Source organism: Lonchura striata, chromosome 22 (genome assembly GCF_046129695.1).
Source record: "Lonchura striata isolate bLonStr1 chromosome 22, bLonStr1.mat, whole genome shotgun sequence".
In the NCBI taxonomy this organism is placed as follows: Eukaryota; Metazoa; Chordata; class Aves; order Passeriformes; family Estrildidae; genus Lonchura; species Lonchura striata.
In genome coordinates, this window is record NC_134624.1 from 8,562,833 (window position 1) to 8,587,087 (window position 24,255).

The window sequence follows — 24,255 nt, forward strand, 5'->3', positions numbered from 1 at the left end:
ATGCCCGGGGAATGTGGCAGAGAGGGGGAACGGAGCTCGGGGTGTCCGAGACTCGGGGGTGTCCGTGACTCAGTGTCCATCCCTCCCGGTGTCCGTGCCTCCCGGTGTCCGTCACTCCCGGTGAGCAGAGGGCACTGCTCAGCCCTTGGCAGGACTCTGTGCCCTCCCCAGTGGCTCGGTCCCTCTCTTGTCCCGGTGCTCGGTCCCGTCTCTCTTCCGGTGCTCCGGCACATCCCTCTCCCGGTGCTCGGTCCGTGTCCCGGTGTTCAGGAACATCCCCCTTCGCTCCCTGTCCCGGCGCCCGGTCCCTGTCCCGGTGCCCGGTCCCTCTCCCGGTGCTCCGGCACATCCCTCTCCCGGTGCCCGCTCCCTGTCCCGGTGCCCGCTCCCTGTCCCGGTGCTCGCTCCCTGTCCCTCTCCCGGTGCCCAGTCCCTCTCCCAGTGCCCGGTCCCTGTCCCGGTGCTCTCTCCCTGTCCCGGTGCCCAGTCCCTGTCCCGGTGCCCGCTCCCTGTCCTGATACCCGGTCCCTGTCCCGGTGCCCGCTCCCTTCCCAGTGCCCAGTCCCTGTCCCGGTGCCCGCTCCCTGTCCTGATACCCGGTCCCTGTCCCGGTGCTCTCTCCCTGTCCCGGTGCTCTCTCCCTGTCCCGGTGCCCAGTCCCTGTCCCGGTGCTCTCTCCCTGTCCCGGTGCCCAGTCCCTGTCCCGGTGCTGGGGCACACCGAGTGCTCGGTCACCGCAGCAGGGCAGGGGCTGCCCCCGGGCTGTGCTCAGCACTCGGAATTTTCGCTGTCTCCCCATGTCCCCTGGCGTTGCCTTCGCGTTTTCCGCTCTTCCTCTCCTTTTCAGACCCTTCTCCGCTCCGTCCCCAATCCATATTTTTGCATTCCAAGTGAATTTTGCCAGCCGGGCCTTCGGAGGAGCCTCCAGCTCAGCTCCGCTCCCATGTCCATCCTGCTCCCCTGCTTAATTAACCCATCTTTCCCTGTGTTAATTAGGTGTTGCCTACCAACCCAGAGGAAAGCTGGCAGGTGTACAGCTCTGCCCAGGACAGCGAGGGACGTTGTATATGCACAGTGGTGGCACCTCAGCAGACGATGTGCTCGCGTGATGCCAGGACAAAGCAGCTGAGACAACTCCTAGAAAAGGTAAAGCTTGGCCCCTGCTGGCAAAAGTGGTTCTGTTTGGTGGGGTGGAAACCTGAGCTGAGCTTTGGTTTCCAGGGAAAAGCCCTTGGGATGGTTTTTCCATGTGTAGCTGTCCCTGTGTGTGTAGTGGGGAATAATCAGCTGCAGGCAGGAGGAGAAATCTCTTCAGTGTTTTCTGAGAGGAAAGCCTGGCCTAAGGTCAAGGGAAAACTGCTGAGATCAAAGCACCAATATTGAACCGTATCTCTAAAAATAAATTTTAAAAATACATTTTTTTAAAAAATCCCCTTTTTTCATTCCGTTGGCAGAAGCAGTTTCAGCAACAGGAGAGGGGAGAGAATTAAAAGCCTAAAGCCAAGCTTTCCTAGGCAAGGTGCTGTTAAAAAGGTCAAATAAAACCCTGCAAGCTGTCGCCAGCAGGTAGCACAGAGATGACACTCAGTGGTTTTCTGCCTAACGTTGACATCCTCTTGATTGGTTTTTAATAGTCTGCTGTCCAAAAAGATCAAAAAATCTCATTAGGGAAACATCCCCAACAACAAGGAATTTTCCAGATAATAGATTTCAGTGAGGAAATGCTGTTTCATGTGAAATTGTGCTCTTCTCTTGCAAATATGAGCTGGCTCCTGTGCTGGATATATAATTAAACCCCATCCCCTAATGCTATATTGGCCTGTGCCGTGCATGACAAAAGAATTTTCATCCTGCTGCTTTGGGGAATGCTGCTGTATTAATTCCCTCTAACAATATTAAACCTCCACTTAACTGATTTCCCCATGTGCTGAGGACAATAAAGCCAGCCAGGAAACATTCAGCCCTAAAACAATTCTTTGGGTTGTCAGAAGCTGCTAAAAATAATCCCAAGTCAGGCTTTTCTTTCTGGCAGCAGTAACGCCCCGGGTGCATTTGAGAGGCAGCAGGGTTTATGAGCAGCTCAGAGGTGCTCCCAAAACTCTTCATCCACTCTGAAAAATCAGGATTTGACCCGATGCCCTCTGCTGATGGGCAGGAGTTGGGGATGGGAGACCTGGGATCACATCAGGAGGCTGGAAGTGCTCCGTGGGGTTGTTTTTTAATGCAGCTCTCTGGCTGCCAATGGAGAAAAAGTGAGGGAGGAGCAGGATTTCTGGGCATGTGTTGTGGGAAATGTTACCTGCCTGCTAATCTGGCTGCATCTCCCTCCCACGCTAACCTAGATGAAAAACCCCAAAATAAGGAATAGGCTCTCAGTGCCAGACATCTGATCTTGATGGGGGCTGAACTGATAATCCCTGGAGGTACAAACAACAGCCAGGAAGGACTTCAATCCTGAAAACTCCTTCCCTCAGCTGCCATTGTAACCCCAGCTTTCTGATGGGGGGAAATTCTCCTGCTCTCTCCCTGGCAGCAGAGGAAGCAGCACAAGGTGTCAGGGAGGTAAATTGTGTTTGGGTTTTCCAAGGAGCAGATGTGGGATTCACCCATGGAAATGATGCTGCATGTGTGTGCACACCAAGAAGCAATTCCAGCACCTTCAGGGGAATCTCCCTGCAGAATCTTTTGGGATTTCGAGGTTCAGAGCTGCCACGCTCAGTTGATAGGGGTGAGGATCTGTGTAGGAACTGCAGTTCCTGTGGCTGCTGGGCATCCTGACAGGCTGGGGAGGGGAGGGGAGGGGAGGGGAGGGCGGCCAGGGCTGCACAGAGTGTTCAGCCCATGCTTTGACACTCGAGGTGCCTGAGCTCATCCTTGGCTGGGCTGCACAGAGTCCTTCCAGCCTCCCGCGTGCAGGGGCTGAGTCCAGACCTTGGATTGCACCCAAGGCACCACCTCAGTCCTGCTCACCAGCATCAGATTGTGTTTGATCTCCAAGCAGAATGTGATTGATTGATTGATTGATTTGTTCTGGCCCCGTTATCGGGGACGACTTCCTTCTCTGATGGTGAAACCATTCCTGGTTTCCTGCCAATCCTTCCTCTCAGCCAGTGCTGATTTCCAGATTTAACAGTGCTTTTTGTTCCTCTGATGGTCGCTCCCAGGTGTCTACGGGGAGACATCTCAGCCATCACTGCCTCCTGCAAACCTTATCAGATGAACTTTGCATTTCCTGAACCATCAGCTGAGTCCATTTCTCTGCTGATTTTTCCCCTAAACATTGAAAATCTCCCTCAAGATTCCTCTTGCTGTTGCTCCATCAGTTTGTGCAGCTGCCCAAGGCTGAAGGTTCAGCTGAAACCCCAAAGCTGGGCTCAGCTGGCCGGAAAGGCTGAGGCACAGGGATGCTTGAGCAGGGTTTAAACCTTGGATTTGACTTTATAAACCCCACTGAGGTCATCAGGCCAATACTGACTCCCTGGGACTCTGCTTTAATTGTGAATCAACTCGTCAAAACAGGATGACAAGAGCAGCACTGGAAGAGCTTCATTTGTATTAATTTCCTATTTCAACTGCTAAAAATAACTCTTTTCCCCCAGACAGCCACAGGTATCTGTCTCACATTATCTTGGTGAAAATGAGATTTCAGGCTGAGAGAGGAGGCAAAAAGCATTTTCAGGCGATGTTTGAGGGCTGCAGCTGATGGATGGAGCTGAGGGAATTTAAGAGGCACCATCCTTGGGCCTGAGTTCATTAGAGCACTTCTGTGCACGCTTCAGCCTGAGCTCCAACAGGCTCATTGAAACCTAATCATGTGCCAGAGCACTTGGCTGGATCAAGGGCATAATATGCTCATGAGGGACAGCAGGCAGATCCTCAGCTGCTGGAGCACAGGGATGTGCCAGGGGTATGCCAGGGATGTGCCAGGGATGTGCCAGGGGTCTTCCAGGGATCTCAGGCTCACTCCTTACAAATCTGGCCCAGATCTTGCCCCATGGAAAACAACAGGGACAACAAATACCCACCCTGGGCCTGTGAAATCCTCCCCAGGATAGGCCAGCAGCTCATTTTAGGCATATCTCTTCGGAGGCACGTGAGGAAGTTGTTTTCCTCTGCTTCGGGGAGGAGCAGAAACACTCCAGAGGTGTTTGAGGGAGAGATGCTCTGAGAGCAGAGTGTGTCTCTCCCTTCCCACCACCTGAGAAAGAGCCAAAGGAGCCCCTCCAAATTTTACTGAGCAGGCTCAGGTATTGTTCTGTCATTACAGAAATGCTCTTTTCTGATTATTTGCAGCTGGGGTTGGGCACTAGTGGAACTAATGGGATAAATTTTGCATGAGCCCTACAAGCAGTGACATCATCCCTCTCTCTGCTCCTTGCAACAATTCTGCTGCTCAACTCCAAGGATAGGCTGGAAAAACGGAATAAAAGCAGCTTGGCAGCCCAGCCATGCTTGTCTAAAGCTTCTCTTCTCCTGCCTCGGGGCACAGAGAGGTCTCTAAACTGCTCCACATGCAGCCCAGAATTAACACCCACCGAGAGCTCACATCCCCTGAGGGGGCACAGCTTAATGGGAGCTGACCAGGCTCAGGCTGAGCTCAGAGTTGCTCTTTTCTCCTCCAAACCTTGCTGTGCACTCCCCTGCTCCTCACACCTCCCTGGGCAGGTCCTGGTTCATCTCAGAGAGCACAAATGGCTTCACCTTTGCTGAGGAACGCTCTTGCCCCCGGAGCACTTGTACAGAGCACTCCAAAGCCTGGTGGCCTTTGCCATACAGGTCATCCACACATTTTTTAATAGATCCCTGCAATAGTTTCTGTGTCGCCCTGCACGAGCAACGGGCACTGTGATGGTTTTTCCAAGCTGGAGGGGCACAGTTGGCATTTGCCCTGCACAGGTGTCCTGCCGTGCCCTCGCTCTGCCATTCCAGGTAAGTCCCAGCCCACCAGAGTGGGATTTGCCAGAGGAAATGTGGGATTTTCACTCCTTGCCAGAGGAAATGTGGGATTTTCACTCCTTGCCAGAGGGAATGGGGGATCTTCACTCCTTGCCAGAGGAAATGTGGGATTTTCACCACTCCTTCCTTCCCCACGCCAGCTTGGCTGCGGCGAGGACGCGGATGGGAGCGGATGTGGCACCCATGGGGGGACGGGGCTGGCTCCTGCTTGGGGATGGCTCAGACACCCAGACCTGAGCTGGGAGCTAGGACAGGCTGGGAGCAAGATGGGAGCAGGATGGGAGCTGGGACAGGCTGGGAGCTGGGATCAGAGACAGGCTGGGAGCTGGGACAGGCCGGGTGCTGGTTCAGGCTGGGTGCTGGTTCAGGCTGGGTGCTGGTTCAGGCTGGGTGCTGATTCAGGCTGGGTGCTGGTTCAGGCTGGGTGCCTGGTTCAGCCTGGGTGCTGATTGAGGCCAGGTGCTGGTTCAGGCTGTGTTCCTGGTTCAGGCTGGGTGCTGGTTCAGCCTGGGTGCCTGATTCAGCCTGGGTGCCTGGTTCAGGCTGGGTGCTGGTTCAGGCTGGGTGCTGGTTCAGGCTGGGTGCTGGTTCAGGCTGTGTTCCTGGTTCAGGCTGTGTTCCTGGTTCAGGCTGTGTTCCTGGTTCAGGCTGGGTTCCTGGTTCAGGCTGTGTTCCTGGTTCAGGCTGTGTTCCTGGTTCAGGCTGGGTGCTGATTCAGGCTGGGTGCTGGTTCAGGCTGGGTTCCTGGTTCAGGCTGGGTGCTGATTCAGGCTGTGTTCCTGGTTCAGGCTGGGTTCCTGGTTCAGGCTGGGTTCCTGGTTCAGGCTGGGTTCCTGGTTCAGGCTGGGTTCCTGGTTCAGGCTGGGTTCCTGGTTCAGGCTGTGTTCCTGGTTCAGGCTGGGTTCCTAGTTCAGGCTGGGTGCTGGTTCAGGCTGTGTTCCTGGTTCAGGCTGTGTTCCTGGTTCAGGCTGGGTTCCTGGTTCAGGCTGTGTTCCTGGTTCAGGCTGGGTGCTGGTTCAGGCTGGGTTCCTGGTTCAGGCTGGGTTCCTGGTTCAGGCTGGGTTCCTGGTTCAGGCTGGGTTCCTGGTTCAGGCTGGGTGCTGGTTCAGGCTGGGTGCTGGTTCAGGCTGGGTGCTGATTCAGGCTGGGTTCCTAGTTCAGGCTGGGTTCCTGGTTCAGGCTGTGTTCCTGGTTCAGGCTGTGTTCCTGGTTCAAGCTGTGTTCCTGGTTCAGGCTGGGTTCCTGGTTCAGGCTGGGTTCCTGGTTCAGGCTGGGTTCCTGGTTCAGGCTGGGTGCTGGTTCAGGCCGGGTGCTGGTTCAGGCCAGGTTCCTGACTCACTTTCCCCACGGACGTCATCGCGGCGCTGGCACTGCCGGGGTGACGTGGCGGTGGCAAGAGCAGCGCCCGTGGGCTGAGCCCCGTCACGTCCCCACCCGTGGGACAAACACTGCAGAGCCCTGAGACACGGCTCGCTGCTAAAGAGGAGCTGACATCAGAGCTCGCTCCACCTCTCCCAGCCCGGGAAACGGGAGGGGATAGATATCTTCATAAATCAGATGGTGGCCAACCTTCCAAATCAGGTCAGCCTCACTGGCGGGGCCCTCTCCTCCTCACAGCTCCAGCTCGTTTTCTCACTGCCAGCCCAGCCAGGCTCCCCAGCCAAGCTCCTGCATCATCCCCCAGCGGGGCCAGATGGGCTCGGAGCGGGAGGGCACCGGCGGGTACCAGTCCTGCCCCGGGTGCCCTCCCTGCCGCTGGGCTTGCCCTGGCAGATGCTGGCAGAGCAGGCTGGGTGGACAATGAAATTCTGCTGGTGGGTTTGTGCTCAGCAGGAGATGGAAATGTGCACCTGGGCTGAAGCCTGTCCTGCCAGCCAGGTGTGCTGCTGTCGCCTCTGAGCCCTCCTCGTGCCACAGCAGGTGCCTGGCAGAGAGGCCAGCCTGAGTTTAATCTCAGCCTCATCTCCACGTTGGATTGCTGAATTCTTCTCTTCAGCACGGCAACAGCAAAAAACAAAAAAAAATTCATTTATGAAACCGGTTTTGCTGTGTTTTAGAGCACGGGGTCGTAATCTGGGAGCTGCTGTTGATGAGGCAGTAAATAATGCAGGGGCTGATTGCCCTTTAGCTGTGCTGAGTGTGGGGAAAGGTCAGCCTTGGGATGCAAGGGGGGCTGCCTCGCTGCTGGCAGCACCTTCTTAATGAGTCCCTTCTCGTTTGGCAGGTGCAAAACATGTCCCAGTCGATAGAGGTGTTGGACAGGAGGACTCAGAGAGACCTACAGTACGTGGAGAAGATGGAAAACCAGATGAGGGGACTGGAATCCAAATTTAAGCAAGTGGAAGAAAGCCACAAGCAGCACCTGGCAAGGCAGTTTAAGGTAGGTCTGAATTCCAAACTGCTGCGGCAGCCGTGGCCAGGGAATGGTGGGCAGGGGCCACTGCAGCCCTGGCTCCCTTCAGGGCACCAGCTGTGGGCTCCTGCCTGCCCAAAGCACAGCCAGACCCAGCTGTGGCCTCACATCCTCAGCCCTGCTTCTTGTCATAGGGTAAAAGCACAAATCTCTGTGCTCCCACACCCGCCTGCGTGCCCGAAATTGGGGTGATTCCATCAGGGGGGTCTGCAGGGAGACACCTGGGTGAGGTGGGTTCCCCTCTGTGGCCAGGCAGCTTCTCCGTGCCATGCCCAGCACCTATTTCTAGGGAAAAAAAAAAAACAGGAACTGGGGCTCCCTTGGCATTCCTGCAGAGTGTGGCAAACCACAGCGAGCTCTCACCAAACCCCATCTGCCCTGGGGGTGGCTGGAGAAAGGAGTTCATCAATCAAACATCACCCCCTCTGAAAAAATACCCAAAAAATACAATTATTACAGCTGTCCTCAGTCTGGCCAACTGCACATCTCAAGGATTTGGTCCAATTTTGGGTGTTGGCAGCAGAGGCAGCACCTTTTGATGGTTTTGTGTGGTGTTGTGGTGCTGGGCAGTGGGGGAGAGGAGCTGCAGCCTCTGGAATGCAGCTGGCACTGGGAGCAGTGGCCAAAGCCTCAGGGAGTTGCTTGAGGATGAATGAAATTGCCAAAAAGATGTTCTGAGCAATACTGGAATCCTAAATTTTAGCAGCGCTGTGGGTTAATAGATATAAAAAAATCAAACAGAAAAGATTTCTGGTGGAATTTGGGGACTTTTCTGATCAGCCACCCAGCTGATCCCACCCTCATTTGCAGGCAGCTGGCTGGTATTTTAAAGCAGATTTTTTTAATGCTAAATACTGAAATACCATGATTATCTCATAAAAAGCTGGGAAGATGGTTCTTAAAACTTTTCACCAACTCCACCTCCTCCGCTCCCCATCTCCAGTTACTGCAGGACCCTAAATTTAGCTCTGCAGTCTGGATGGAAAGACTTGAGCATGAGTTTCCTTTATTTAATTATTTCTTTATTTCATTTATTATTGTTTCCCCCCACCACCACCATTCTGATGAGTTCAACCCTCCCCGTTGTCTACCCAGGGAACTTTAAATGAAATAAAATTAAAACATTCCCCGCGTGCAAAGCGCAGGAGGGGAAAAAAAAATCTCATGGCTTAAATAGGAGGGGATGGATGGGAAGAAGGCTGAGGAGGAATTCCTGATCCTGTTCAGCCCCAAAAAAAGCTTCAGGACTGGCAGATGTCACAGCCCTGGGTGCTGTGAGTTGGCCACTGTAATTTGAGCAGCACCAGGGATTTTTGGGTGTTGTAACATGCTTCACTAGGAGTAGGTGCATGCATATCAATGTCTACTCATTAGCTGCTGGAGCAAAGCATCTGCAACAAAATGCTGCATTCTGAGCCTTTAAATGAGAAAAAAAAAAAAAAAAAAAAAGAAAAAGAAAAAAAAAATTCTGCAAAATCCATCTGATAATGAATTTTATTTTTCTGTTCCGTGCTTGAAATCAGTGAGGAATTTTTGTCCAATTTGCTGCCAAAGCAGCATTTGAAAGAACAGCCACAGCATTTTGTTCCTGCTAATGCCAGCATTAAACTGTGAGTGTTTTAGAGCTCTTGTGTTGGTTTTTTTTCTCTCTTTAGTGCCGTAAGAGTATTTGTCTATGAATGGCTATCTATATAAGGCAGGTTAGTGAGCTAGATCCTCAACAGTATTTCATTTTCTTGCTTACAGGGCTAACTAAAAAGCAAGTTTTTTCAATGCTGCAGTGACTGAAGAAGCAGTTCACTCCCATGTAACCATGAAAAGAGGGCCACAGAGCATTTTGCACCATGCATTGATTTTTTTGATTATTTTCCAAATTAGCACCATATCTCACTAAGGAACCTTGAACCACACAACCGAGATCTTCCTTTGCATGCAATTGTAGATGCATTTCATGAATAGTTTGAAACCCTTGTCAATGCATATATATCTTATTTTCTTTTATTTTTTGGAAAGAAAAAAAGAAAAAAAAAAACAACAACTCTTTGTGTATGTGATCTGAAGCATGTAACCCTAAGATGTTGCATTCTAAAAATGACAAATAAAGGCCTTTCCCAAATATTTTGGTGTTCTGCAGCCTGTTTAATATGTTCTTGCCAAGACATCATTCGGACCAAAAATAATAATTGAGCTAATTTTAATGCTAATAATTGTGGGATATGTGAACATTTCGCTCCCATAGGAAGCACCCAGGTCAAGGCAGAGTGTTGCAGATTTTTGCACGCATAGCACTGAACCGAGCTTATTTTAACCTTGCAGGCAATAAAAGCGAAAATGGAGGAACTTAGGCCTTTGATACCAGTGTTGGAAGAGTACAAAGCCGATGCCAAATTGGTATTGCAGTTTAAAGAGGAGGTCCAGAATCTGACGTCAGTTCTAAACGAACTCCAGGAGGAGATTGGCGCCTATGACTACGAAGAGCTTCAGAACAGAGTGTCAAATCTTGAAGAAAGGCTTCGTGCATGCATGCAAAAATTAGGTAGGCTCAGAACCACCATGGTGGCTCCAACGCCACCGGCGCCAACGCACGCATCCCGGCCGGAGGCAGAGATGCCCCGCTGGACATCTGGTGCCGTGCCCGGCCGCGAGGGATGAGCTCCACGCAGCCAGGGGCGATCCTGCCAAGAGTTGTGCCACCAGGAACATTCCTCCTGGCAGCGGTCCTGCCCAGGATTCCTGGCAGGAGCAATGCTGCTGGTGGTGTGAGCGCTTCAGGATCCTCCTCCCCTCCCAGCGGGCGCGTGGGCGGCGCTTGCATAAGCGGCAGCTCACGCTTATGCAAAGCCAACACTTGCACCCCTTTTGCTTCTGCATCCCTGGACCTGGCCCGTCAGCAAAGGGCTCTGCTCGTGGTGGGGGGTGTGTGGGGCTGTGCCTCGGTTTCCCTCGGTTTCCTTTCTTTTGTTTGTTTGGTTTTTTTTTGCATCTTGACAATCCCCCCGGAGCAGAGCATGAGGAGCTGGCGCGCGGTGCGGTCCTGCCCCTGCGCGGGATGCGAATCCTCCCTCTCCCGTTCCCCGAGGGAGCGGGGAGCCATTGCCACCAGGCTGCTGCTAAACCACCAGGGATTCATCTCTGACCTCCTCCAGAGGCTTTGCATTGACTGAAACTCTCGGGGCCGTTGTGGGGAGGCTCGGCTGTCCCCAAACCCAACACACGACCCCAAAGACAGGGGGAAGGAGGAGGGCGCTGCCTTCCGCAGCCGCAAGGACTCTCTGCGCCATTTGTTGGGCCAGCTCTGACTTGATTTAATTTCTCCTTCCATTATTGACTTTCTTGCCACGCCATTTAGATAATCCAAACACATTAACTGCTCTGCAGTCTATTTTGGTAGCACATACGAAATTACACTCTCAGGTAACTTCACGGAAGATCAGATCTCTCCTGAGCACTTGATATCCTTGGCAAGGTAACGCTTTGTTTCTCTCTTGGCTCTGCTGCTGGGGTTGCTTTTGCTGGTTTCTAGATACCTCCACACTGTGAGCAGCCACCTCCCCTCCTTTCCCTCTGCATTTCCATCCTCTGGTTCCTTGGACATCCCTTGTAGGCTCCATCTCACCCAGAGAGTAAAATTCCCATTTAAATGTGGATGCTCAGAGTATTTGAACAAGCCAGGCACCGAGGCATCCTTGGGACGGGTAAAACTCCCCTGGCCAAGAGAGACCAGAGCTTGATTTCTCATTAATTAATAAGTGCTGGTGCCCCAGGTTTGGTTTGAGAGCAGGACAGGCTGGGGCTTTCTGCCCCTTTCTGTTGTCCCTCACCCAGTGCTGGTGACAGGGAGGGCAGCAGGGTTGGGCAAGGAGGGAAATTCTGCCCTCACCCTCTTGAACTTGCCCCTGAAAGCCTAATGGGGACAGGAACGGGCAGGGCTGGTCCCCAGCTCCTGGAGCTGTGTCAGGTGGGCACTGTGCAGTGGGGATAAGGGAGGATGAACAGATAAGAAGGAAAGAGAAGAAAGGAGAACAGGCCCAGGAGGGTGGGGTGGGCACACACAGACCTCCTGGCAGCCCCACATCCCCTGCACATGGATCCTCTCATCCCTCCCCTGCTGAAGGCAGAGGAGAAGGGATCCCCTTGCTGCACCCAGAGCCTTCAGCCCATCCCTTGAAGATGAGGAGGAGCTGTGGATCACAGGGAGCAGGAGCAGGGATTTGAGACTTCAAATCTGGGGACAGTTCTTTAAACAAAGCCATCCTGTCCCCCTCTCCAACCAGGGAAGCTGGGACAATCCTCCCACTGACCCTGGGCACACCTTAAGGAGTAGCTCCCAAACCATTCAGAGCTCCAAAAAATTACAATTTGCCCTTGGACCATTAACCCTTTCTGTTCATCCCATCCCCTCACGCTCCACTTGGGACCAGTAGCCCAGGTAAGAATGAGGCAGGTAGGAATGCTAAGCTCTTGCAGATAACCTTGTCTAGAAACTTTTGGGTGTTTTTTAAAATCTTTTTGAGTCTTTATCTGGTTTTTTTGGCTTCTCCCTGCCCTTGCTCTCTCTCTGGGGTCAGGGCAGCTCTTTTGCAGCAGCCCTGGGTGCTCACAGAGATGGATTCTGTGCCTCCAAAGGCTCATCCCAGAGGATTTGCTGCTCACTCAAGATGGTGATTTATTTGGTCACTTAAAAGAAACAGCACAGATTGAATTTCCAATGCTGTTTATCTCTCTGGCATGTAAACCACTGGAAATGGCTGCTAATTGAGTTAAATTCAGGTAACAGCCTTACAAATGCTTTGCTGCCACACAATGAGGCCCTGATTGCTGAGGATTTCACTTTGCTGCAGGTTTTCTGCTCAGCTGGGCTCTCTGATGTCTCAAGGAGAAGGTTCTAGCTGGGATTTGCTGCTCCCCTGGAGTGTGTGTGTGCCCCAAACAGGCTCAGGGAGCTGCTGCCACAAGCACAGGCCAAGGGGAGGGGAGGGATGTGCCACATTCCCACCCCGTTCTCCTCTCCAGGGAGCTCTGAGCCTTGGCAGTGCCTTTTCCTCAGCCAGGGTCCTCTTTTGCATTTTGGGTTTCCTAAGCGTTATTGATGGATCAATAGTGAAAACACTTCCTGACCCTGGCATGTGTGTGGAGGGGAGAAAAAAATCAATAATGGCAGGTTCAATCTGTGTTTCTGTTCACACTCCTAAAGATCTCTGTTTATACAGGGATTTTAGCCTTTCCATCAGTATTCCTAGGAGGAAATGAAGGGCTTGGCACTCCTTGGATCTAGGGGGAATTTAACTCGGGCAGGACAAGATTTCCTTGGGAAAAATCCTGGTGCAGGGATGGGGATGGAGCCCCATCCCTGATGGGTTTGGGATGGGGATGGAGCCATCCCTGTTGGGTTTAGGATTGAGATGGAGCTCCATCCCTGATGGGTTTGGGATGGGGATGGAGCCCCATCCCTGATGGGTTTGGGATGAGGATGGAGCCCCATCCCTGATGGTTTTGGGATGGTCATGGAGCCCCATCCCTGATGGGTTTGGGATGGGGATGGAGCCCCATCCCTGATGGGTTTGGGATGGGGATGGAGCCCCATCCCTGATGGGTTTGGGATGGGGATGGAGCCCCATCCCTGATGGGTTTGGGATGGGGATGGAGCCCCATCCCTGATGGGTTTGGGATGAGGATGGAGCTCCAACCCTGATGGTTTTGGGATTGAGATGGAGCTCCAGCCCCAATGGTTTTGGGATGGGGTGTTCCCAACCAGGGAATAGAGATCCAGGCCCAGCTGAGCTGCCACAGCCCCACCCTGGGGTGGGATCAATCCTGATCAATCCTTGGCTCCCTGGGGAGCTGGAGCAGGACGATCCCGGCCGTGGCAGCAGAAGCACGGAGCCCAGGAGGAGCTGGTGCCCGTGCGTTGGTGGAGGAGCTGCTGGGAGCTGCCAAGCAGGACCCGTGGGCAGGATCCAGAGCTGGAGAGGAGGGGAGAGCAGAATCCACCAGCTCCTGCTGGAAAATTCCTCGTGCTGCTGAAGGAAGGGGCTGTGTGGGGATGCATTTCATGGCAGGCTGCAGGACAGAGGGACACGTGGGAAAAGGCTGATTTGTGGCCAGGAGGAAGGATCTGAATAGCTCTGGGCGAAGAGGAGTGAAAGCAGCTCCTCTGTGAGGCCCTAAAATCTGCTCCCCACAGGTTTGCCCTGTCCTGGACCCCTGGGTGAGCACCAGGATGTGCTTTTCTGTGGCACAGTTATCCCTGAGTGATCTGGAATTCCCACAGAATCCCACACTCCTGCCATCCCAGCAGGACGTGGGGCTTGCAAAAGGCTCAGCTGCTGATTTTGTGAGTGTGCTGTGGATCTCCTCAGGTGGGTGAGAATCCCAGGGGCTGGAGTTGTCCATGCCTGGGTGGCAAACCCAGCAAAGCTAACTCAGGATCTTCAAAATCCGTGTTAAATTCCCCCCAGCAGCCCGGGCTGGGTTCACAGCAGGAGAGAGAACAACCCTCCTGCACTGCTGAGGAGCTGGGCTGTGTATGCCTCTAGCTAAACGTGTAGGAGATGTTGCAAACAACACTGCTTTACCCTTATCAGCTGCTGCTTTTTTTTTTATTTTTAACCGGGTTGTTTTTTTGGTTTGTTTCTTTTTTTTTTAATCAATGAGCTTTTATAGCACGCTCCTCTCCAGGGAAATGAGAGGAAGAGATAAAGTGACAGCAATGTAAGGTTGTGATAATGGAAGGCAGATCTGGGATTAGGGGAAGGCTGGACCCCTGCAAGACATTCACATTTGTTATTTTAACCCATTGCATCTCTTTGCTCTCCCCCTGAGCTGAGAGGTTTGGGGTGCAGCAGGCAGGAGGGCAAATTCCTGTGCCTAATTCCCAGCAAAGCTCTGCTTTTTGGGGGCACCTCTCTTGATCTGCCTGGGTCTGGAGGCTGTGGGGGCACTGATGGTGCCCTTGCTCATGTCCTGCTGGTGCACATCAGGAATCTTTTCCTCTGTTTTGTGCCCTGGGCTAAGGGGATCCCTCTGACCACAGCTCGGAGCTGAGGCAGGTGGATGTGTCTGATCAGGAATTACAATGCAGGTGAGAACAGGCCAAGGAGAGAGGCAGCTGAGAGGGATTGCAGAGTTCTGGGAATGCTCAGGGTGTAAAATCTATGATTCCATGAAGGTCAGGTTGGACAGCAACCTGATCTGGTTGGAGACATCCCTACTCATTGCAGGGGGCTGGACTAAACGACCTTTAATGGTGCCTGATAACAAACCATCCTCTGATTTTACTTGGTAATTTGGAGCAGGGTGACCTTGTCCTGAGCTGGCAGAGCTCTCCCTGTGTTCCAGCAGCACCTGCAGGGGCTCCCACCTGCAGCCCAGCCCTGGGTCCTGCTGAGCAGGTACTGCAGTGCAGCTCCAACACTGCACCCAGAGCAGCTTCTCCACCCCAGCACTGCCTCCTTCCCCAGCCTGCCAGAGGCTCCCACACCAAAAAGGAGAACTCAGGAAACCCCTCCTGAACTTCAGACGGTGCCTGTCCCCCGTTGCCTCTGCCCTGGATGTGTCTGGGTTTTAAACGAGCTCTCCCTGCCCAACAGGACATCCCCCACCAGCCCCAGTCCCTCCCGAGGCATCTTCATCTCCTCACCTGTCACTCCTCACTGCACTCACGTTAAATTTTGGTGGGGCAGGGAACTAGAGTGGCAGCTTTTCTGAAACTTGGAGATATTTTTGGGAAAAGGAACTGGGATGTGGCTGCACCTTCCATGCTGAGGCTGCGGCATCCCAAATCCACAGACAGGGCCAGGGCTGGGAAATGAGCTGGAGGAGAGGAGCTGCTGCTTCCCCTCGTATTTAGGGCTTGAAAACCCAGCAAGGCGCTGAACTGGCTCCCTGAATTCAGCAGATTTGGAGCACCTGAGCGTGCCTCAGCCCTGGCTGGCAGTGCTGTGCCCATCCCTGTGCTGGAGAGGCTGAGCTGGGCAGGATTCCCAGGACAGCATCCTCGGGATGCTCCCACCTTCGTCCTGCTGCGTTGGGGTTCCTGTCCCAGAGCTGCCTGGAGGATCCATCAGTGTCTCCTGAGTGTGTAACACAGGGAAAGCAGCTGATAAATGATCTTTGCAGGGAGGAGATTTACACTGTGGGTCGTTTTCCACCTTCCTCTTTTCCCTCCTCTGCATAACCTGTAACAAACGCGCATTTCCAGCAGGGCTGCAATGGCCACGGCTGCCTTTTTATCTTGGCTGCAGCCGCTGGATCAGAGCAGCTCTTCAGCTCCTTCCTCCACCTGCCCGCTGCTCTCATTCTCCATTCTGTGCCACTCGCCAAGGAGCTGCAGCCAAGCTCCTTTTCTTGGGGACAGCGAGAAGGACAATTGTCATTAAAAGGTGTGAAACAAAAGCATCCCACACTTGTTCCTGAGCTGGTTCCCTGGAATGAGGAGAGGGTGGGATGGTGCCTTCAGGGGCTGTCGTGGTGCTCACCAGCCTTCCCCTCTTTTCCAGCCTGTGGGAAGCTGACGGGAATAAGTGACCCGATCACAATTAAAACCTCGGGGTCCCGCTTTGGATCGTGGATGACGGATCCTCTGGCTCCTGAGGGAGAAAACAAGGTAAGGCTGTGACAGCATCACCCGTGTGCCTGAGGACAGTGAATATTCATCCCAGCCCAGGCTGTGCCCTGGGAAACCTGGGGAATGTCCTCCTCCAACCCCCAGGGCTCTGCTGGCAGCGGGATGGGGCTGAGCATCCCCCAGGGAGGGAGGATGAGGAGAAGTTGAGCAGCCCCTGCACTGCTCCCTGTCCTGGGCAGGTGAATGAGGGTCCATGGGCTCAGAATTGTCACCACGAGGTCTGTGTTGGGGGGGGAAAAAAAGCAAGTTTTGGGTTTCTAATCTGTGTTTGGCAGCCAGGAGGCAGCTGGGGCTGAGCAGAGGGAGCTGTGGTCCTGGTCCCTGCTGCTCTTCTGCTGGCAGCACCTTTGATAATGTCATCTGCCTGCATTTGCCCTCCATCCTCCAGCTTCATTGTTGTGAGGAATTAACTGACTGCAGCCAGAGAGAGAGATTTGTTTTGCTTTGTTTTGGTCTTTTATTTTTTTCCATTCAGACCATTCAATTTTGATCCCAAGAAGGTAGGAGGCCAATAACTGGCTGAAAATCAATCCCAGCTCCCCATGACTGATGGAATGGAAAATATCTCGAGTGTTTGCCGAGGATTTGCAGGCAGCAAAACAAAACAAAAAGCACAAAGCTTGGCTGCCTGTAATTCCCTCCTGCATGCAGCATCCTTCAAAGGATAAAGGCACCAGCAAGGGCTGGATCAGGGCACCTATTTTGGGATCTGTGTCCTGGCATCAGCGCTGTAGCTGAGAGGACAAGGGATGCTCTGGAGAAGTCACCCCTGGGTGGTTTCTTTGAAGGTGACTTGAGTTGTCAGGCTCTTTCCCTCCAGCAGCCAACTGGTTGGCACTGGTTCCCCAATTCAACACCTCCATATTTTACAGTTATTAAGCAAAATTTCACCTCCAGCCCAAACAAAACCCTGCTTAGAGGTGAGATGGGAAGGTTTTACCCACATCACGTCCCATTTTGCTCAAGAGAGGGGACAGAATCCTCCCCTTCAGGCTGTGCTTGCTGCTTCCATTGGCACTAAGACAATTTTCAGCTGAAGCTGATGGTTCAGATGCTAAAGATCCTCCCGTGTGTTCACAGAGTTTTGTCTCAAACCATTATTTTTTGGTATTTTTTTTTAGCCACGCCTTTTTCTGCAGTATATTTTTGTTGTACAAGTGGGCTGCAAACCGGAGCTGGAGCTTCCCGAGCCTCTCTGTGTATTTAATATATGAAACCTGCTGGGAATTTTATTAGGAACACACCATTAAGTGAACTTCATTGGCTGCTCAGCAGAGTGGGAAAGTGAGGATGGGCACTTTATCATCCCCAGCTCCTGTCCCCGAGCCCCAGGAGGGCTTTGGTGTTCCTGTGATCATTTGTTCATGTCATGAAACCACGGAACACAAGTGGGAGAGATTTGTGAGTGCTGTGGGAGCAGCTGAGAGCTGGGATTGCTGTGTGTGGACAGGAGGAGGTTGCTCAGAGCCTGCTGCTGTGCTGGGACGTCGTTCATCCATCCATCTCTGCTTTTCCAGAGCTTGGAATGCTCGTGGGTCCTGCAGCCCCTGCATGGGGACACAGGGCTCTGCTGGGCTTTAAAAACTGAGCACAACACATTTGCATGTTGAATTTTTAACACCAGGTAATGAAATGGAAGCAGCAAAGAGAGAGTCATGTTTTGGATATTTTTCCCCTATAATTTCCCAAACTGGTTCTGCTGAAGCTGAAGTTCCACTTCCAGCTCTGGCTGTTCTCTGGTGCTTTTGCAGCCACCCCCAAAGCCCACCAAGGTTTGGGGCTGAGGGTCAGAGCAATTTGCCACGTGTCCATTCCCCACCTCTGCAGCCTCTCCAGGGAGGTAAAGACAGAAGGTTGAAACTCCCTCCAAAGTTTTTGGAAACCCCAGTTGACTTCCCAAAGGCAGCTGCCAAATGCTGGGCTGCCCTTCTCAAAACTGATGATCACACCCCAGACACAGAGCTGTCAGATTTTGCAAGGGGTTTGCAGAAGAAATCTGCACTACATCACCCAAATCTGCAGCCTTAAAGGCTTCCCTCTTGCTAAATTTACCTTTTCTCCTTCCTAAATTTACCTTTTCTCCTTCCTAAATGGCTCTTACAGAAAGCAGCTCTCTCATTTTCAGGCAGCAACTGCATCCAGAATGTCAGTGGTTGGCTGGATATTTCTTGTGGATATTAACTGCACAGCTTGGTCATTTGCCTCGGAATTGGTTTCATATAACAAAAGCTTTTTTTTTTTTTTTTTTTTTTTTTTTTTTTTTTAAGGAGTCTAGACAGTGTCCCCAGTGAACTGGCACTTAAATGATGATCTAAAATCTCTCCCCAATCTACCCAGAGCAAGATTTAGATGTCTTTGTCTCTTATATCTCAGCAGCCTCGCTTTAAGCCTTTGATGCAGCACTGTATGATTTTTAAACCAATATGGACTTTTTGCCTGAATTTGCCTGACAATGAGTGATTGCATCCCTCGCTCCCGCATTCCAAATTAATGGAGTTGTGCACAGCAGCTGCTGTAATTTACTGAGTGCTACCGCGGGAAGCAAAAGCAGCAGCAGCAGCAACAGCAAATGCTGGGTTTAGCCAGGGAAAAGCTGCTAATTGCCCTCGGAAAGGAAGGGTGGTGCCAGCCACCAGCATTCCCAGGAGAGCACTAAAGCCAAGGAGATACCAGGTTATCCCCCAGGGAAAGCTTTGCTATTCGGTTGATTTCTTGGCTGATTTGGGGCTCCAGAAATTGGGGGTATTTCTGGATGTAGGGGACAGATGTTGCCTGGACTCAAGGCCAGATTGGATGGGATTTGGAGCAGCCTGCTCTGGAGGAAGGCGTCCTTGGCAGGGATGAATTTTAATCTCCATTCCCAACAGTTTTATGACAATTCCATGACTCCTGGATGTAGGAATGTGCCCCCTGTTGACAGAGTAAGCAAGCTGTCCTTTGTCTCCTTAAAAAGGAAAAAAGCCCAGAAGTTTCTCTTTTTAATTTGGTTAAAAGACACCCCATAGGACCTTGGGGACTTCACCTCAAACTTAAGGATAGCCAATTGGACAGGAGCCAAAAAGTCCTGCCTAAGCAATTCCCTAGAAAAATAAGAGAACGAAAGAAGTAAATCGCTTTTGTGAAGTGTTTTAGCAGGAGCAAGAACCTCTTGCCCTGGCTCAGTTTTTCCCTATAAAGAGGTTTTTTTATTTTGCCTTTTATTAAAACTTCCTTGTTCCCAACACTGTCACAGGAGCCATCCTGGCTACTTTATGGCACTCGAGGTAGCTGAGCTACCAAGGGTAGGGTGTTTGTGTATATGAGAGCATGAGAACCTGGCTGTGGATTTCTCCTCAGCGGTTGCAGAGGTGATCCCTAACCCCGGCCCGTGTTTGCGTTGTGCAGGTTTGGTACATGGACAGCTACCACAACAACCGCTTCGTCCGCGAGTACAAATCCATGGCGGATTTCATGAACACCGACAACTTCACCTCCCACCGCCTGCCCCACCCGTGGTCGGGCACGGGCCAGGTGGTCTACAACGGTTCCATCTACTTCAACAAATACCAAAGCCACATCATCATCAGGTTCGACTTGAAGACCGAGACCATCCTCAAGACACGCAGCCTGGACTACGCCGGCTACAACAACATGTACCACTACGCCTGGGGCGGCCACTCGGACATCGACCTCATGGTGGACGAGAACGGCCTCTGGGCCGTCTACGCCACCAACCAGAACGCCGGCAACATCGTCATCAGCAAGTTGGACCCCAACACCCTGCAGAGCCTGCAGACCTGGAACACCAGCTACCCCAAACGCAGCGCCGGCGAGGCCTTCATCATCTGCGGCACCCTCTACGTCACCAACGGCTACTCGGGCGGCACCAAGGTGCACTACGCCTACCAGACCAACGCCTCCACCTACGAGTACATCGACATCCCCTTCCAGAACAAGTATTCCCACATCTCCATGTTGGACTACAACCCCAAGGATCGGGCTCTCTACGCCTGGAACAACGGGCACCAAATCCTGTACAACGTCACCCTCTTCCACGTCATCCGCTCCGACGAGTTGTAGCCCAGCCTTGGTTCGAAACTGGGTTTAGAGCGGGGGGGAAAAGAAATAAATAAATTCAAGTGAAAATTTAAAAAAATAATAATAATAATAAAAATGAAAAAAAAAAAAGGGAGAAACTAATTTAAACAAAAATGCTATTAAGGAAACATACTTTAAATAAGTAAACATATAAACAGCTGCCAAAATTAAGACCAACATCATGGAGGATTATTCAGCATAAGCCTGACAGATCAGCATTACCTCTACATTTCTAGAAGTCTGGCCCTGTGTTATAGACTCACGAGCAACCGTGTACTTGCAGCTGGAACTGCACTCAGAGAACCACTTCAGTTTGGGGTTTTGTTTCGTTTCTGTTCCGATAGCAAACCTAGAGAACATCCTCAAGCAGTAAGGCAATGACTGTTGGAAGTTCACCCCCGGGAGCCTCGCTCTCCTCCGTGTGTGGGTTGCATGGACATTCCCCCGGCGCCACGGGCAGCTGTGATGGATGTGTGGAAAGGAAAAGCAGGAAAAGCTGACCCGTGGGGAGCTCTGGCTGTCTCAACAAGACCCATCACAGGTTAGTTTTCTTTGCCTTCCATTGCAGCTACTGTCTCTCTCAACTGTGTTCTTGTCACTTAGATTAACTGTGCTGAGACCCGAAGTAGCTCATGGATCTGTGTCTTAGTAACTTATTAAACACGATGGTTTAAGTATGTATTATGAACAAGTTGTTGTACCCATATTGTTTGAACTTATGTATTCAGCAACTATATTGTATAATGTATGTCTGTTATTTACCAGAGGTGGCAAAACTTTGTATGTCCAGTTTATGCAATGAATGTTGTAAATGCAATGATGTAGTTTGGATTTAATAAATGATGGTTTTTTCGTTTCTAAAAAGGCAAAAAAAATTAAAAAAAGGTCAGTGTTCACCCTTATACACAGGTAACCAATTTCATGTTGATAATTACAGGAATATTCTCTTACTGTTATCTATCTACATAGCATTATGGTGGTTGGAAATCGCTTCCGTGGAGATTCTGTGGCAGCAGGTTCCCATGGGAAGCTTTGTTTATGGAAGTGTGAAGGTAATTAATTTTTTTTAAGAGGAAAACTTTGTACTATCCACAGTTATCTAAGGAACAATAAAACTATTAGGAGACTTCCCTGCTTTGTTTGTTGTCTTCTCTGTGTGAGGGAGACAGTGCAGGGGAGGGAGAACAGGAATTTTTTGGGGTAAATGCTGAGCAGCCATCCTGAGTTTCCTTCCAGGGAATATTTCCTGATGTGTAGCTGGGGCTGGGAGGGTGGAGGGTTGGCTCTCTGCTCTGTAGGGATTCCCTCCCCATTTCCATCTGCAGCAGCCACTGCTTCAAGGAGATAAAATCCTGTGGCTGCTCCTGCTGTGGGCAGGATCCGGCCATCCCCTCAGGGACTGACAGTGTCTGGTGTTGGTGCCACCACAGGAGGAAACCTCATCACCTGCCACTTCTGTTGGAGCTGCAGACACTGCTTGGGACCCCCGAGAGCAACTGGATCCCATTCCTTCTTGGATTCCTGGAGTGCTCCCCACCCTGAGTTTGCTGCAGGCTTGTGCAGGTAAAAATCTCCTTTATTTAACTTGTTCTAAAGAGTGACTGTCACAATCAGCCCTCCTGGTCCTGCCAAAGCAGGGCCCTCAGGGGGTACAGGATGCTCTCAGGTGGGAGATGTGGGGTGTCATCTCTCTTTGCTGTGAGATTTGGGGCCCCATCTATCTCTGGTGTGAGATGTGGGGTCTCATCTCTGTGGGAGACATGAGATCCCATTCCCCTCAGTGTGAGATTTAGGGTCTCATGGCTCTTTTCTGTGATATTTGAGGTCCCATCTCTGTGTGTGAGTGATTTGAGGTCCCATCTCTCTCTGGTGTGAGATTTGAGGTCCCATCTCTCTCTGCTATGATATTTGAAGTCCCACCTCTCTGTTTGTGAGATTAGGGGTCCCATGTCTCTCTGCTGTGAGATTTAGGGTCCCATCTCTCTCTGCTATGAGATTTGAGGTCCCATCTCTCTGCTGTGAGATTTGGGGTCCCATCTCTCTCTGCTATGAGATTTGAGGTCCCATCTCTCTCTGCTGTGAGATCTGGGGTCCCATCTCTCCCCTGCACCTCCAGAAGAACAATATTTAGCAATTCCCCCTCCAGCCAGCTCCTGGTGAAGGGCCAGCACCTTCCCCAGCCATGCAGGGAGCCCCCAGAGCTGGATCTGGAGGGCAGCTGGGCCATGGTCCCTGTGCAAGCTACAAAGGCTCGTTGGGGTGGTGTTAGCTCCTCCTTGCCTCTTCCCCCACAGATTGGCCACTTTTAGCACCACCAGCAATGACAATTTTTCAGCCAAGTGGCCCAGTGAGGCTCAGCCTCTGGGCTCAGCAGATGGATGGTTTAGGGCCCTGGGAAGGAGCAGGGATCAGCAAGGTCAGGAAATTGAATCTCAGCAATCGGTGTTGGCTGCAAGCTGCACATCCAGATTTCAGCCTCTCAGCAGCCTTTGCAGCAGTTCCCTGCTGGGCTCTCCAACAGGAGGAGGGAAAAAAGGGAAAACCAAACCAGCGTAGTGTGGTTTCTCAGAGCTGGATTAAACCACAAGCACTGAACAATCCTCCCTGTGAAGATGTTCCAGGGCTGAGCCTGCCCTGTGTCAGCTCTGCTGCTCTCACTGAAGCCTTGGCTGGATGCAGAATGGGGACAGCTCTCTGAGGACTCATTCCTCTGCTGCACTCTGCAATTCCAGCTCTCTGGGCTGCCAGCTTTGTGGAGAACTTTGCTGTTTAGCAGTGCTTTTCCCTCCAAGAAGCTTAAAAAGGGGGGCTGGAGACCCACGGTGTAATTGGCAGCAGTATTGATCCTCGATGTGCAGGAGAAATATGTTAAGCCAAAAAAGCAGGAAGGCACCTGCAGTCATTTCTATTTAATTAATGTATTTCTTCAGTGCAAACTCGCTGAAGGGCAGCACAGTGGCACTGTAAGGGCTGGAGCTGCATCCAGGGATGCTGCAATCGATGGGACAGAGGCTGGTGATGGCACCAGGGCTGGGCTTGGCACTGGAGCTGCTCCTGCCCAGCTCCTCGAGGGCTTTAGGGTGGAAAAGTGGGTGAGAATCCTGGCTGTACCACGTGCTGGATGGCTTTTTGGTGTGGTTTGTTGTCCCAGCAGCCAGGCTTTGTGTCCTCCATCCTCAAAGATGTTCTAATGAGGGGTGGTTCCTCTTGAAGACCCCAAACCTCGCAGCAGAGGGAAATGGGACCCCAAATATCACAGCAGAGGGAAATGGGACCCCAAATCTCACACCAGAGGGAAACAGGACCCCAAAACTTGCAGCAGAGGGAAATGGGACCCCAAACCTCGCACCAGAGGGAAATGGGACACCAAACCTCACACCAGAGGGAAATGGGACCCCAAACCTCACAGCAGAGGGAAATGAGACCCCAAATCTCACACCAGAGGGAAATGGGATTCCAAATATCACACCAGAGGGAAATGGGACCCCAAACTTCATAGCAGAGGGAAACAGAACCCCAAAGCTCACAGCAGAGGGAAATGGGACCTCACACCTTACAGCAAGACCTCTGCAGGTGTTGACAGAGTTTGCCCCAGCCAATGTGTCCAGTTTTGGGGGGAGGTTTCAAGCAGAGCACAGCACGTGGCAGGGCACCACTGAAACCTGCACGGCCCACCCAGGCACACCAACACCACCCTGTGCCACATTCCCCACAGCCAGCACGGTCGTGAGAGAAGGAGCTGAGGGCAAAAGAACACGCCTGCTTCAAAACATCGATCTGCAAAAATAAATCGAATTACAGAAAGGCAAAATAATGCTGTTTGCTTTAGGACACGGCTACATTTAGATTCTAATTTTCCGAGTGCAATTCATTTAAGACAAAGGCTCCAGAGCACAAAATGTCCTTGAAGGCAGCAGAGCAGGAGCAGCTCCTGTGGAACATGTACCCAAAGTTAATGAGATGAGAGGAACGCTTTGAGGGGTGTACCTTTGTCCTATTTGCCTGTAGTGCAATATTCTATAAATGGATGCCATATGGCCGTACCCTTAATGGTATGGATCAGATTGGAAGTGGATGAGCCACTCAAAGACAAGAACATCCCCGAGGATTGCTTTCTATAGCCTATGACTTCATTATTTGATGCACGAGGCTTGTTGCTCCAAATTTAGTGCTGGGAGTCAGT

At 51.8% G+C, this 24,255-nt stretch overlaps 1 protein-coding gene across 2 annotated transcripts in view; it reads left to right on the forward strand.

The window, feature by feature from the left end:
• OLFM1 (olfactomedin 1) overlaps positions 1-21,202 on the forward strand; it is a 35,239-nt gene extending 14,037 nt beyond the window's left edge. For both annotated transcript variants that reach the window (XM_077787912.1, XM_021543584.2), the window contains exons 2-6: positions 997-1,146; positions 7,181-7,336; positions 9,686-9,905; positions 15,868-15,974; positions 19,380-21,202. In XM_077787912.1, the coding sequence (XP_077644038.1) occupies positions 997-1,146; positions 7,181-7,336; positions 9,686-9,905; positions 15,868-15,974; positions 19,380-20,054 (1,308 nt within the window). In that variant the 3' untranslated portion in view covers positions 20,055-21,202. The remainder of the gene's footprint in view (positions 1-996; positions 1,147-7,180; positions 7,337-9,685; positions 9,906-15,867; positions 15,975-19,379) is intronic.
• The last annotated feature ends 3,053 nt before the right edge of the window (positions 21,203-24,255 follow it).